General features: G+C 43.4%; 1 protein-coding gene across 1 annotated transcript; it reads left to right on the top strand.

Annotated features, from left to right (window-relative positions):
- Positions 1-578: 578 nt before the first annotated feature.
- Positions 579-14,790, top strand: LOC149119200 (protein FAM170A-like). Its single transcript, XM_089325296.1, has 4 exons — positions 579-684; positions 10,489-10,629; positions 12,069-12,209; positions 13,625-14,790. Exons 1-4 carry the CDS (start codon positions 579-581, stop codon positions 14,305-14,307), a joined length of 1,071 nt encoding a protein of 356 aa, XP_089181422.1. The 3' UTR covers positions 14,308-14,790.
- Positions 14,791-15,376: the final 586 nt, after the last annotated feature.

Raw genomic sequence — 15,376 nt, 5'->3', positions numbered from 1 at the left:
GATGATGTCACATCTCAAGGATGTCATTTTGTTGTTTTTCCCCAGCACTGCAAAAGCCTCAAAAGGATGCCTCTGAGATGTGCTTGCAAGGCCTGGCACATCTTAACAAGGAAGGAGAGAATTCATCCAACTCAGATGATGTCTGCTTTGTTTCCTCTTGGAACGAGTCCATTCTTATTGAAGACGGTAAGTCAGATGCGAAGGGAAAGCATCAAGCTATGTGACATTTGAAATTGAGGTACTGTTCCAAGAATAAGTCACAGGTTCTCAGCACAGGACACGAGGAATGAGCACTAGGGGAGCTTTGAGGGTGAGACTATGGGATGCCCTTAAAGTACGGAAACCAGAACAGAGAACAGAATAAACACATGAAACAAATACCTGTGCACAGACTAACTTGTTATACTCCTGACAAAAAGAATGTAGGCTTATTCTACATTATAGTCTGAAATTCTTTTGTACTCACACAAAGATCCTTGGGATGACATTTATAACCAACATGCATGATAAAGGGTCATCCGTGCACCTCAAATTCTGTGAAAAATGGCATCTAAGTGTCATCATTGACAATCTCGGGAATGTCCAGGGGCTACAGTGATGAAGACATGAACAGCGTGGGGTGGGTGTATTACGCAAGCTTTCACAGCAGTCATACAAATGTTAGAGAGAACGAAGGAGACATAGGTAAGTGACATTACAGTTTCTTAACGTCAGTTGCACCTGACAGCATATTTTTAAGACAACGCACCTAACGTGGCTCCACAAAAACATGTTATGTACATCGTGTCTAATTAATTAGCCTTTGACACCCAGATACAACGGAAATATTTTTAAACACTTCCCATTTGAAATTTGTCCAGGAGGCAGACTGTGGTCTGCATAGGACTGGCACTCTTAGGATGGTTGCTAGTCAATAGATGGGGAATTCAGCACCATTCCTTTGAAAGCAAGTCCCCTGTGGGCTCAAATGCCTTGAACAATATATGCATTTGACGTGCTGTTCATTTGAATAGATGCAGAAGCCAGATGAAGTCACATCTCAAGGTTGTCTTATTGTCATCTTGTCCCCCCAGAAGGCTCTGAGGCACTGGAGAATGCTCCTGAGTCATGTGTGACTTTCCCATCCCATCTTTTTTTTTTACTTTTTTTAACATGCAGAGTGGATAGTGAGAGAGAGAGACAGAGAGAAAGGTCTTCCCTTTGCCGTTGGTTAACCCCCCAATGGCCGCCACGGCTGGCGCGCTGTGGACGGCTCACCATGCTGCTCTGAAGGCAGGAGCCAGGTGATTCTCCTGGTCTCCCATGGGGTGCAGGGCCCAAGCACTTGGGCCATCCTCCACTGCCTTCCCAGGCCACAGCAGAGAGCTGACCTGGAAGAGGGGCAACCGGGAAAGAATCCGGTGCCCCGACCGGGACTAGAACCCGGTGTGCCGGCACCGCTAGGTGGAGGATTAGCCTAGTGAGCCGTGGCACCGGCCTCATCCCATCTAAAGTCAGAAAGAAAGAGATCCTCAACATCAGATGATGCCCGCTTTGTTTGCTGTCTGGGAGAATCCATTCTTATTGAAGATGAAGGTATGGCACATGCAAAGGGAAGGTGTGAACTTTGGTGAGTGTTGCAACTGAGTTCCCCAGGCCAACTCCCGCCCACTCCTCTTTGGGCTCACATAGGAGCATGTTTCAGGGTACAGAACCAGGATGAAGCCCCCGGGGAGGAAGCTATAGGAATGCCCCAGTAATATCCTGAGAATGGCTCAGAGATCCTCTCCATCAAGTTGCCATCCGTGGGCACTCGGAGGACTAAAGATGAATCCATGGGTGGTGGGCCCGTGTGTGGAATCCAGATAGAGCCTCCCAAGGCACACTGACTGGCAGGATTTCCATTCCGTACTCATGTGTTGGTCTTCTCTACCAGGGGGGCTGCCATTTCCCTTTCCTCTTTCAGATCATCTCACATCTATCATCTGCTTTCACCATTTCTTTCCTATCCCCTAGAGGCATTGCACAGGGATAGCCTGTCACCCTCATTCCTGAAGAAACCTGCCCCTTACTCTGGTCACGATCGCTTCAAACCATCTCACACGTATCAGTATGCCAGACAATCCTGTGTGTGAAGGGATTTGATTTGCCCAGACAGCACACGTTCTCCATCACAGGGCACTTCATCCAAAGTGAAATCAGCCCTTCAAAGAGATGCATATGCTGCGAGTTGCTGTGTGCTTCCTCCTGCGTTGTGCCATCCTCTGAATGTACTGACGTGATAGTGAACCACTCCAACACAGAACATGCTTGCATTTGCCATGGCACAAAACACACACACACACGCACACACCACAGAACACCCATCTGTATATAATACAACACACACTCAAAACCACGTGATGTGACATGACATAGAGCCATGTGTGCTAAACACACAGACCCAAACATTTCCTTTCTACCTAATTAAAACTCACTGCAGTATTCATATAGGTAAATACTGAATTTATTTCATATTAATTTCAGACCAATTCAGACTAATTGTACCATCCTTGCGTATACTGACATCATAGTGAACCACTCCAGCACAGAACATGCTTGCATTTGCGATGGCACAAAACACACACACACACGCACAGACACACACTCACACACCCAGAAATTCCCCAGGACCTGCCATCAACAGAAATAGAGAAGTGAATGATGCACACACTGAGGCAAATCGCACCTGACTTTCCCACCCATTTAAAACTCAACTTGTGACTTAATTGATGATAGCAAATCAGTTATCTATGCTCAGTGAGAAATTTGAACCAACATGTGACATTATAACACTTTGCACACTGTAAACTCTATACTGTTTTACTTCCGTGTGTGCCTAATGCTCAACCAGAGAAAATCCTGAACAGGTAAACATCTTATGAATTATTTTTTTAAATTTTTTTAATTTTCTTTTTTTTACATTTATTTAATGAATATAAATTTCCAAAGTACGGGTTATGGATTAGAATGGCTTCCCCCCCATAATGTCCCTCCCACCCGCAACCCTCCACTTTCCCATTCCCTCTCCCCTTCCATTCACATGAGGATTCATTTTAAATTCTATTTATATACAGAAGATGAGTTCAGCATACATTAAGTAAAGGTTTCAACAGTTTGCCACCACACAAACATATAAGGTGAAAAATAATAGATGATTTTTTAAATGATGATGAAATCAGATGAGACCTATTGTCATGTTTAATCCCAGCAAGAGTCAAGTTGGGAATTGATAATTTCTTCTTCTTCTTCTTTTTTTTTAACAGAAGATCAGTTTAGTATACATTAATTAAATATTTCAACAGTTTGCACCCCCATAAAAACACAAAGTGAAATATACTGTTTGGGTACTCGTCATAGCATTAAGCCTCAATGTACAGCACATTAAGGACAGAGATCCTACATGAAGAGTAAGTGCAAGGTGACTCCTGTTGTTGACTTTACAAATTGACACTCCTGTTTATAGCATCAGCAATCTCCCTATGAACCAGTCATGAGTTTCCAAGGCTATGGAAGCCCCTTGAGTTCTCCAACTCTTATCTTGTTTAGACACGGTCATAGTCAAAGTGGAGGTTCTCTCCTCCCTTCAGAGAAAGGTACCTCCTTCTTTGAAGACCTGTTCTTTCCACTGGGATCTCACTCACAGAGATCTTTAATTTAGGTGGTTTTTTTTTTTGTTTTGTTTTGTTTTTTTTGTTTTTTTTTGTTTTTTTTTTTGTTTTTTTTTTTGCCAGAGTGTCTGGCTTTCCATGTCTGAAATACTCTCATGGGATTTTCAGCCAGATCGGAAAGCCTTTAGGCCTGATTCTGAGGCCAGAGTGCTGTTTACAACATCAGCCATTCTATGAGTCTGCTGAGTATCTCACTTCCCATGTTGGATCACTCTCCCCTTTATATATTCTATTGGTTAGTGTTAGCAGGTACTAGACTTGTTTATGTGCTCCCTTTGACTCTTAGTCCTTTCATTATGATCAATTGTGAACTGAAATTGATCACTTGGAATAGTGAGAAGGCATTGGTACATGCCACCTTGATGGGATTAAATGGGAGTCCCCTGGTATGTTTCTAACTCTACCGTTTGGGGCAAGTCAGCTTGAGCATGTCCCAAATTATACATCTCTTCCCTCTCTTATCCCCACTCTTATGTTTAACAGGGATCACATTTCGGTTAATTTTCAACACTTAAGAATAACTGTGTATTAATTACAGAATTTAACCAGTCATATTAAGTAGAACAGACAAAAAAAAATACTACTAAGAGGGATAATGTATTAAGTTGTTCATTCACGGTCAAGGCTATGCTGATCAAGTCACCATTTCTCATAGTGTCCATTTCACTTCAACAGGTTTCCTTCTTGGTGTTCAGTCAGTTGTCACCAATCAGGGAGAACATATGGTATTTGTCCCTTTGGGACTGGCTTATTTCACTAAGCATGATGTGTTCAAGATTCCTCCATTTTGGTGCAAATGACTGGATTTCGTTGTTTCTTACTGCGGTATAGTATTCTAAAGAGTACATATCCCATAATTTCTTTATCCAGTCTACCGCTGATGGGCATTTAGGTAGGTTCCAGGTCTTGGCTATTGTGAATTGCGCTGCAATAAACATTAGGGTGCAGACCGCTTTTTTGTTTTCCAATTTAAATTCCTTTGGGTAAATTCCAAGGAGTGGGATGACTGGGTCGAACGGTAGGGTTATCTTCAGGTTTCTGAGGAATCTCCAGACTGACTTCCATAGTGGCTTGACCAGTTTGCATTCCCACCAACAGTGGGTTAGTGTCCCTTTTTCCCCACATCCTCGCCAGCATCTGTTGTTGGTAGATTTCTGTATGTGAACCATTCTAACCGGGGTGAGGTGAAACCTCATTGTAGTTTTGATTTGCATTTCCCTGACTGCTAGTGACCTTGAACATTTTTTCATGTGCCTGTTGGCCATTTGGATTTCCTCTTTTGAAAAATGTCTATTGAGTCCTTGACCCATCTCTTATTGGGTTGTTTGTTTTGTTTTTGTGGAGTTTCTTGATCTCTTTGTAGATTCTGGTTATCAACCCTTTATCTGTTGCATAGTTTGCAAATATTTTTCCCATTTGGTCGGTTTTCTCTTCACTCTCCTGACTGTTTCTTTTGCAGCACAGAAACTTCTCAATTTGATGCAATCCCAATAGTTGATTTTGGCTTTGACTGTCTGTGCCTCCCGGGTCTTTTCCAGAAATCCTTTTCCTGTGCCAATATCTTGCAGGGTTTCTCTGATGTTCTCTAATAACTTGATGGTGTTAGGTCGTAGATTTAGGTCTTTAATCCACGTTGAGTGGATTTTGGTGTAAGGTGTAAGGTAGGGGTTTTGCTTCATGCTTCTGCACGTGGAAATCCAGTTTTCCCAGCACCATTTATTGAATAGACTGTCCTTGCTCCAGGAATTGATTTTAGATCCTTGATCAAACATAAGTTGGCTATAGATGTTTGGGTTAATTTCTGGTGTTTCAATTCTGTTCCATTGGTCTATCCATCTGTTTCTGTACCAGTACCATGCTGTTTTGATTACAACTGCCCTGTAGTATGTCCTGAAATCTGGTATTGTGATGCCTCCGGATTTGTTTTTGTTGTACAAGATTGCTTTAGCTATTCGAGGTCTCTTGTGCCTCCATATAAATTTCAGCACCATTTTTACCAGATCTGAGAAGAATGTCTTTGGTATCTTGATTGGTATTGCATTGAATGTATAAATTGCTTTTGGGAGAATGGACATTTTGATGATATTGATTTTTTGAATCCATGAGCATGGAAGATTTTTCATTTGTTGGTATCCTCTTCTATTTCTTTCTTTAAGGTTTTGTAATTTTCATCGTAGTGAACTTTTTTTTAAATTTTATTTAATGAATATAAATTTCCAAGGTACGACTTATGGATTACAATGGCTTCCACCCATACCATCCCTCCCACCCACAACCCTCACCTCTCCCACACCCTCTCCCCTTCCATTCACATCAAGATTCATTTTTGATTATCTTAATATACAGAAGATCAGCTTAGTATACATTAAGTAAGGATTTCAACAGTTTGCTCCCACACAGAAACATAAAGTGAAAAATAATAGATGATTTTTTTAAATGATGATGAAATCAGATAAGACCTATTGTCATGTTTAATCCCAGTGAGAGCCAATTTGGGAATTGATAATTTCTTCTTTCTTCCTTTTTTTGTTTTACAGAAGATCAGTTTAGTATACATTAAGTAAAGATTTCAGCAGTTTGCACCCCCATAAAAACACAAAGTGAAATATATTGTTTGAGTACTTGTTATAGCAGTAAATCTGAATGCACAGCACATTAAGGACAGAGATCCTACATGAGGAGTAAGTGCACAGTGACTCCTGTTGTTGACTTTACCAATTGACACTCCTGTCTATGGCATCAGTAATCTCCCTATTTTCCAGTCATGAGTTCCAAGGCTATGGAAGCCCTCTGAGTTCTCCGACTCTTATCTTGCTTAGACAAGGTCATATTCAAAGTGGAGGTTCTCTCCTCCCTTCAGAGAAAGGTACCTCCTTCTTTGAAGACCTGTTCTTTCCACTGGGATGTCACTTACAGAGATCTTTTGCCAGAATGTCTTGGGTTTCCATGCCTGAAATACTCTCATGGGATTTTCAGCCAGATCTGAATGCCTTTAGGGCTGATTCTGAGGCCAGAGTGCTATTTAGGACATGTGCCATTCTATGAATCTGCTGAGTATCTCACTTCCCATGTTGGATCACTCTCCCCTTTATTTATTCTATCGGTTAGTGTTAGCAGGTACTAGACATGTTTATGTGCTCCCTTTATCTCTTAGTCCTTTTATTATGATCAATTGTGAACTGAAATTGATCACTTGGAATAGTGAGATGGCATTGGTACATGCCACCTTGATGGGATTGAATTGGAGTACCCTGGTATGTTTCTAACTCTACCATTTGGGGCAAGTCAGCCTGAGCATGTCCCAAATTGTACATCTCTTCCCTCTCTTATTCCCTCTCTTATTTTTAACAGGGATCACATTTCGGTTAATTTTCAACACTTAAGAATAACTGTGTATTAATTACAGAATTTAACCAGTCATATTAAGTAGAACAGACAAAAAAAAATACTAAGAGGGATAATGTATTAAGTTGTTCATTAACAGTCAAGTCTATGCTGCTCAAGTCACCGTTTCTCATAGTGTACATTTCACTTCAACACGTTTCCTTTTTGGTGTTCAATCATTTGTCACCGATCAGGGAGAACATATGGTATTTGTCCCTTTGGGACTGGTTTATTTCACTAAGCATGATGTGTTCAAGATTCCTCCATTTTGGTGCAAATGACTGGATTTCGTTGTTTCTTACTGCGGTATAGTATTCTAAAGAGTACATATCCCATAATTTCTTTATCCAGTCTACCGTTGATGGGCATTTAGGTAGGTTCCAGGTCTTGGCTATTGTGAATTGCGCTGCAATAAACATTAGGGTGCAGACCGCTTTTTTGTTTTCCAATTTAAATTCCTTTGGGTAAATTCCAAGGAGTGGGATGACTGGGTCGAATGGTAGGGTTATCTTCAGGTTTCTGAGGAATCTCCAGACTGACTTCCATAGTGGCTTGACCAGTTTGCATTCCCACCAACAGTGGGTTAGTGTCCCTTTTTCCCCACATCCTTGCCCGCATCTGTTGTTGGTAGATTTGTGTATGTGAGCCATTCTAACCAGGGTGAGGTGAAACCTCATTGTGGTTTTGATTTGCATTTCCCTGACTGCTAGTGACCTTGAACATTTTTTCATGTGCCTGTTGGCCATTTGGATTTCCTCTTTTGAAAAATGTCTGTTGAGGTCCTTGGCCCATCTCTTAAGTGGGTTGTTGGTTTTGTTTTTGTGGAGTTTCTTGATCTCTTTGTAGATTCTGGTTATCAACCCTTTATCTGTTGCATAGTTTGCAAATATTTTTCCCATTTGGTCGGTTTTCTCTTCACTCTCCTGACTGTTTCTTTTGCAGTACAGAAACTTCTCAATTTGATGCAATCCCAATAGTTGATTTTGGCTTTGACTGTCTGTGCCTCCTGGGTCTTTTCCAGAAATCCTTTTCCTGTGCCAATATCTTGCAGGGTTTCTCTGATGTTCTCCAATAACTTGATGGTTTCAGGTCGTGACGTGATTCTGCACGTGGAAATCCAATTTTCCCAGCACCATTTATTGAATAGACTGTCCTTGCTCCAGGAATTGATTTTAGATCCTTGATAAAATATAAGTTGTCTGATATTCTCTCTTCTGTTTCACCCATTCTGTTTGTAAGGCTCTCTATTGTGTTTTTCATTTGATGTATTGAATTCTTCACTTCATTATGATTTCTCGTCACTATCACAGTTTCCTGTTGTATTAGTTGTTTCATTTCATTTTGATTCTTCCTTAATATTTCTTTTTTTTTTTTCATTTTCACGAGAGAGATTTTCTACCTTGTCCATTAAGGATTTCTGTAGTTCAAGAATTTGTTTTTGAGAACTTCTTAATGTTCTTATCAATTTTTTGAGATCTGCTTCTTGCATTTCTTCTAACTCATCATATTCATAATCTTGAATTGGGGTGTCTTTTCATTTGGGGGCGTCATGGTGACTTCCTTGTTTTTATTACCTCGGTTTTTGCGTTTGTTATTTGGCATATTGGAGATATTTGGTTTCTTCACTGTGGTGCTTTCTCTTGGTATACTATGACTCTAGATTAAGTGGACTGTCTGTTTTTGATGGAGCCTTAGAGGCTTGAGATGGGTGTGGCCTGAGAGCTCTGTTTGGTGTGCCAAATGTGACACTCCCAGGTTAGGCATGGTAGATCTCTTTCTCTTTCTGTCTTTCTTTTTTTGATTCAAAAGGGAAGTAATTCCGCACAGCTGAAAGAAGTTGGAGGTAGTTAGCAGGCAAATGATATACCCACAGGAGCCAGAGATCAGAAGCTCTTTCCCAACGACCACACAGAGAATCTGTTCTGCCCTCAAAGTGGGCTCAAATTCTCCTTCAGTCTCCCACTGGGTTGCCAAAGTTATGGAATTGCAGCATCTCTGGAGACTGCCCACGTGAATTCCGTGAATTCTCTCCCCCACCATCTCTGTTTTCACAGTCTCAGTTCAGTAGCACCAAAAATTTACTAGGTCCTAATCTCCTGATAATTCGCCCTGCCCAGAGTCAGGTTTTTCTGCTAGGCTCAGGGCCGGTGCAGACCTGAGGTCGCTCTGCTTATGACGTATGTCCAAGATGGCGCATGCTCTTTGTCTTGCTCACCCTTGAGAGGTGAGCAGAGAGAGAGAAGCCCGTGTCCGTACCAGTCACCTTTTTCTCTCTCTCTCTCTCTCTTCCAGTTAGCCTGGTGAACTCCCCCCGCCCCGGGTGTCGTTCCCTCTAGTCTCCTCTCTCCACTTGCCTGCTGGTGGCTCGGGATATTGAGGTTCGGCTCACCACGCGTTCCAGCGCTGGTGTGTTGAGTCTGCCACTGGTGTCCCGAACTGTGGGTTCCCACGCTCTCGACACAGGTCCACTGTGAATCACACGTTCCGGAAGAGTTTCTTCTGCTGTTTCCTCCCCTACTCTTCCTTGAACCTGCAGTATCTCCACTTTTATTAAACTGTCTCTCCCTGGACTATCAGTGTGCTCCCTTCCTATTCCGCCATCTTGCCTCCTCCCCAGTACATCTTATGATTTAAATACCGAGTGTTGAGCTGTGATGACTTAGAAGAGCAACAGTGAAATTTGAATGATGAATATGTATTGTGTAAAGTAAAATATTGTATTGTTTCATTTGAGATAGTGTTCTTCTAGGCATATTGTAATGAGAGAGGAAAACTGCCAGAAGAAGTGTGGGCAAGCAGAATATGACATCTCAAGACAGAGAGTGGCTTTGAGGGTTTAGAGGTCAAGAGCTGTGAAGAAGTACAGACAGGTGAAAGATGCCAGGCCCTGGTACATGGTAGATAGAACTTTTAGGACAAAACGTCTACACTGTGTGGCAGAGAGTTGCTTGGGCTCAGTGCAAGAGAGCAGTGATGGAGGATAAAAGCAACAGTGTCCCTATAGGAACAGAGCAGTTTTCTCAGTGATGTTGGTTTCACTGTGTATGGAAGAGAGACCCCCAAAAAACTCAACTGTGAAAGCAGTTACGCTGCATGTCGGGAGTTTTGAAAGTGAAGTTTGGCAGAACATCACAGTTCTATAGTGAAAAAACTAACTCTTCCAGAGCAGAATTTTGGTGCATGTGATGGAGTAAAACCCCAATGCATGACAACTCAACATTATCAAACTCCAAGTGACAAGTCAGGTGCTTTGGTGCACACGTGCGTTAGGATATTATAGGTGTGAATTTGTATGATGTCTGGAGCCCTGTCTGTTCTCAGACCTCAATCCGTGACCTTGAGAATATGCAGGAATAGGAAAAAGCAATGAGCTTTGCCACATGTGTACACCCATGACCACTGTTGCTTGTTCCAGAAAGCTCAACCCTACACCAGTGTGATGCACAACCTGCGTACTCTTTGGAGGAAAAGACCCTGGCCAAGAAGGCCGCTGTAACATCTGATGAAATGGATTGCCACCTCGGCCACTCAGATTCACATGTATCCCCTATTTCTGGTAAGGGCAGTGTGAGCTGAGGTGGGGCACACCAGTATATAGGACAGGGAAACACACGTGTGGTCTCCAAGCTGTTTAACATTTGTCCCAGAGTGAAGTAGTGTACCCCTAAGAGCAGTCACCCTCTTACAAGAATAGGGGTGAAATAAAGACATTTAAAAAGGTTATCAAAGGAAGAAGTAAGTGCAACAGTAGCTGACACAGTCTGTACACGATAAAATCGACAGAACTCATGGTGTGGCCCTCAGGAACAAGTTCTGAGCTAAGTCTTTTGAGAGTATGTGACTGCATATAAGCTTCGATGGCTTAAATCCCCAAAACAATAATACCAATTCAGAACTGATAAATCAGCCCTGATTAAATTGCTGAATTCAACACCATGTCAATGACCCAAAGTAGTCATATTCTAAGGTCCTGCTATTGTTCAGATTATGGATAAAACTAGTCCTACCAGCAACTATGAACTAGGGACCTAAGAGTATTAGGTATGTAGGGACCTCCCGTGTGTTAGAAAAAGCCTTAATTCAAGCTTAGTATATAAGCTTATACCGTGTAAAGCACTGTTACATATCACCGCGAGCTTACCTATTAGAAATACACATGCTGTAAACTGTTCTCTTACAGACCCGGCAGCAGGGGGACAGATAACACAAATTATGGCTTGCGAGGTTCGCATTCTTTATATTTGCAGGACTGGTCAGTCCCCTGTTGCTTGTAGTGGAGAATGCCCTTGCTTGTTAATACTTGGATTATGGTCTTAGTACTCTGGGATTGATAGCTTCTCAATTCTTAGCTCCAGCTCTTGCTTCCATCTGTCAGAACTCACCCATTGTTGACCTTCATGCCCTCTATTAAGTATCCTTTGGATGGCATTTATAACCTACATATGTGGTAAAAGATCATCGCCCCACCTCAAAATCCATGATTCAGTACCATCTGTAAAATCATCCTTGACATACTAGGGACCATCCTGGGGCTTTCCTGATCGAGACATGAACAGTTTGTGAGGGCAGGATTACGCAACCTTTCACAGCGATCATGCAATTGTTAAAGAGAATGAAGGAGACATAGATAAATGAATGTTACAATTTCTTACAATGATTGCACCCTGACAGCATATTTTCAACAGGTGCATCAAAAGGGACTCCACAAACAGTGTGTATGCATTGTGTCCACTTAGCCTTCAACACCCAGATACAACACTTCTCTTTAGAACCTTTGTCCAGGAGGCAGACTGTGGTCAGGGTACTTATGCAGCTCAGAGCAGTTGGTTGGTATTCACTGAATGCTGAAATCATCTCTATTCCTGTGACAGCAAGGCCCCTTGGGGACAAATGCCTTAAACAATATATGCATTCTGTGCACTGTTCATTTGAATAGATGCAGAACCCAGATGAAGTTGCATCTCAGGGTTGTCATGTTGTCATCCTGTTCCACAGAAATATCTAAGGCGCTGGAGAATGCTTCTGAGTCATGTGCGACATTCTCATCCCATCCTAAGTCAGAAGAATATTTCTCCAACTCTGATGTTGACTGCTTTGTTTCTTCTCTGAGTGATTCCATTGCTGTGGAAACAAAAGGTAAGGCAGATTCTAAGGGAAAATATGAATTTTGATGAATGTTGCAGCTGAGATCCCCGTGCCAACTCCTGCTCACTCTGCACTGTGCTCACAATATGAGAGTGTTTCAGGGCACAGAGACTAGGATGAGGACTCCAGGAAGAGACCCATAGGGAGTGTAAGAAGAATGATTCACAGTTCTCAGTAACAATTTGCCATCATTCAGATGGCTTTAATTGAGCCCTGGACTGTGCTAACATTATGATGGTGTAGGCCGAGCTTCTCCTAGCACACTGACGCAGTCTCCTCATGCAGTTGTTCCTCCGGCTCCATATCATGGATGGCCAGATTTTCTGTTTCTCTGGGAAGTCCCCTCAAATCCACCTCCATTCCTTTCATTCATCTCTTTTTTTTTCAACAGGCAGAGTGGACAGTGAGAGATAGAGAGGCAGAGAGAAAGATCTTCCTTTTGCTGTTGGTTCACCCTCCAATGGCCGCTGTGGCCGGCAAGCTGCGGCTGGCGCAATGCACTGATCCGATGGCAGGAGCCAGGTGCTTCTCCTGGTCTCCCATGCAGGTGCAGGGCCCAAGGACTTGGGTCATCCTCCACTGCACTCCTGGGCCATAGCAGAGAGCTGGCCTGGAAGAGGGGCAACCAGGACAGAATCCAGTGCCCCGACCGGGACTAGAACCTGGGGTGCTGGTGCTGCAGGCGGAGGATTAGCCTGTTGAGCTGCGACGCTGGCATCATTCACTCTTATGATATTTTATGTGAACACTCTCATACTCTCCTTCCTGCAGCAGCGTTCCTTTACATTTAGTCATCCTTCACATCCTCTAACAGAAATAACACATCGATCTTCCTAGTTCAAAGTCACACACTAGAATACATTTATGTCTGAACAAAATTCACTCAGTTCACTCACAGATAGGCGCACAGCATTTCCTCACATGTCATTGTGTCTAAAATGCCCCTCAGCCCTCAAAGAAATGCAGATGCTGAGTCTTCTGTGTGTGTTCTCCAACATGTTCATTTACCATCTCTTAGACCTACAGAGGCACAAGCCCGTTCACCAGACACACACACACACAAATACACAAATACCACACAACATTTACACCATGAAGACATTGACCACACACACACACACACGCACACACACACACCCCACAGAATGCATGTCATGGCAGAGAATACATACACACCATAATTTCCTTTCAGCAACACCCAAAAATGACCATATATATAACAGAACACATCAGCCTCCACCAGACTCAGTGCACTCTCTTCCACATACTAAGAGATGGTAACCAAACACCTCACCTCACACATAGAAGACTGTGCCTCTCACACACATGACCCTCAGACCAACTTGAACCCCACAGATTTCAGGACGTTCTGCCAGCATTCTTACATTTGACGTTCTCTTGCCTAGAAATCTGCAAATCAAAAAAAGAGGCCCTGTGTATCCAGTCTAGGAAGATACCTCTACTCCAGGATCTGAAGCAACATCAGACTCCCTACCCGACCCAGTGCCGCTGCTTTAATTTCCATTTGGCTCATGAGCCCTGCACACCAGAAACACATATGAGGAAGGAGAGGCTCATGAAAGTCTATTACACGAGAGTCCAGAGGAAAAGAAATGCCAGCGTTGTCTGCTACACTCCAGATGAACTTGTGCCTCCCGGAAAGAGATCAAAAATTGAAGATGTAGCTTTTCCTGTCAAGATTCGTGCAGATCCCAGCTTTTGCTATCAGTCTTCAGAGTATCTTGTAACTGATGACTCCACGTACAGTGTGGAAGACAAAGAACAGGATCAGGAGGCTTCCAGCTGCCAGGCAGTGTTGTCAGCTGCAGAAGAGAATTTGCAGGCGAGGGCCAGCACACCTGAGTGGCTGGTGACCCCAGAGAGAGGATTCAAGTGCATGGCCTGCTGCCAAGTCTTCTCCAGCCTGGGGGACCTTGTAGACCATGTGAAGCATGGGGTCAAGGGGGACTTTAGTTGCCAGGTTTTCCATCTTGCCTTCACCTGGCTCGAAAGCAAGAGGCACATGATGGAGAAGAGGAACAAAAGAAAGAAGTCCACCAGGAAGACATCTGGATACAAGGAGAAATAGCTAGATAGGCAGAAATCCCCACACCAGTAATCTAGTCCCTTACCAGCCCCCATTAGCGAGCAGCCACACCCTCCTGAGACAGCCTATCAGCACTAAGAAGCCCTAGTCCCCCTGTTATCTCCACACTCCACCATCACTGTTATCAGAGGACTCCTTAGAGTGGGATCCATTCCTCTCCATAGGTAAAAGAGAGCCAATTTTTTGAGGAGTATGAATGGAAAGAGACAAGTAAGAAACCCCAATTACTCCAAGACCCGTATTGAGTAGATGACTTTACTCTATCCTCTGGGAAAAATTTTCCACGGTATTCACTAGGAACCCTTAAGTGCAGACTTTTTCCTTAAATATAAGCAACTACATAAGAGGGACAACAGGGCTTTTCTCTCCTGTCCTGGATCATGGCTGGTTGTTTTTATTTATGATTTGCCTTCTAGAGGACTCTCATGACCACTTTAGGAAATTTAAATAAATCTTACATCTTACTCTCTTTCTTACAGCATCAAATTTTCATGCCCCAAGTGACCGCCTGCGAAGTATTAAGTGTAGCATAGAGTTTTTGCAAGGTCTGGTTCATATCCAAGGTTATATCACTAACTCATGGACACATCAAGTGCCCTCCTATTTTCAGCAGATCACTTAAGCAGTGTTTCATATAAATTGTCCTCAGTTTACCAAACCATGCAGGAGATTTTTTTTTCTTTTTTGACAGGCAGAGTGGACAGTGAGAGAGAGAGACAGAGGGAAAGGTCTTCCCTTTGCCGTTGGTTCACCCTCCAATGGCCACCGCTGCAGCTGGCGCACCGTGCTGATCCGAAGGCAGGAGCCAGGTGCTTCTCCTGGTCTCCCATGGGGTGCAGGGCCCAAGCACCCGGGCCATCCTCCACTGCACTCCCTGGCCACAGCAGAGGGCTGGCCTGGAAGAGGGGCAACCAGGACAGAATCCGGCGCCCCGACCGGGACTAGAACCCGGTGTGCCGGCGCCGCTAGGCAGAGGATTAGCCTAGTGAGCCGCGGCGCCGGCCCATGCAGGAGATTTTGAGAGTGACTGAGAGCAATAAGACAAGCTTCC

This window comes from Oryctolagus cuniculus, chromosome Y (genome assembly GCF_051225735.1).
Source record: "Oryctolagus cuniculus isolate XC-2025 breed Fujian yellow rabbit chromosome Y, ASM5122573v1, whole genome shotgun sequence".
NCBI classification, from domain to species: Eukaryota; Metazoa; Chordata; class Mammalia; order Lagomorpha; family Leporidae; genus Oryctolagus; species Oryctolagus cuniculus.
Note: the sequence above shows the minus strand (reverse complement) of the source record. Positions and strands in the feature narration are given on the sequence as shown.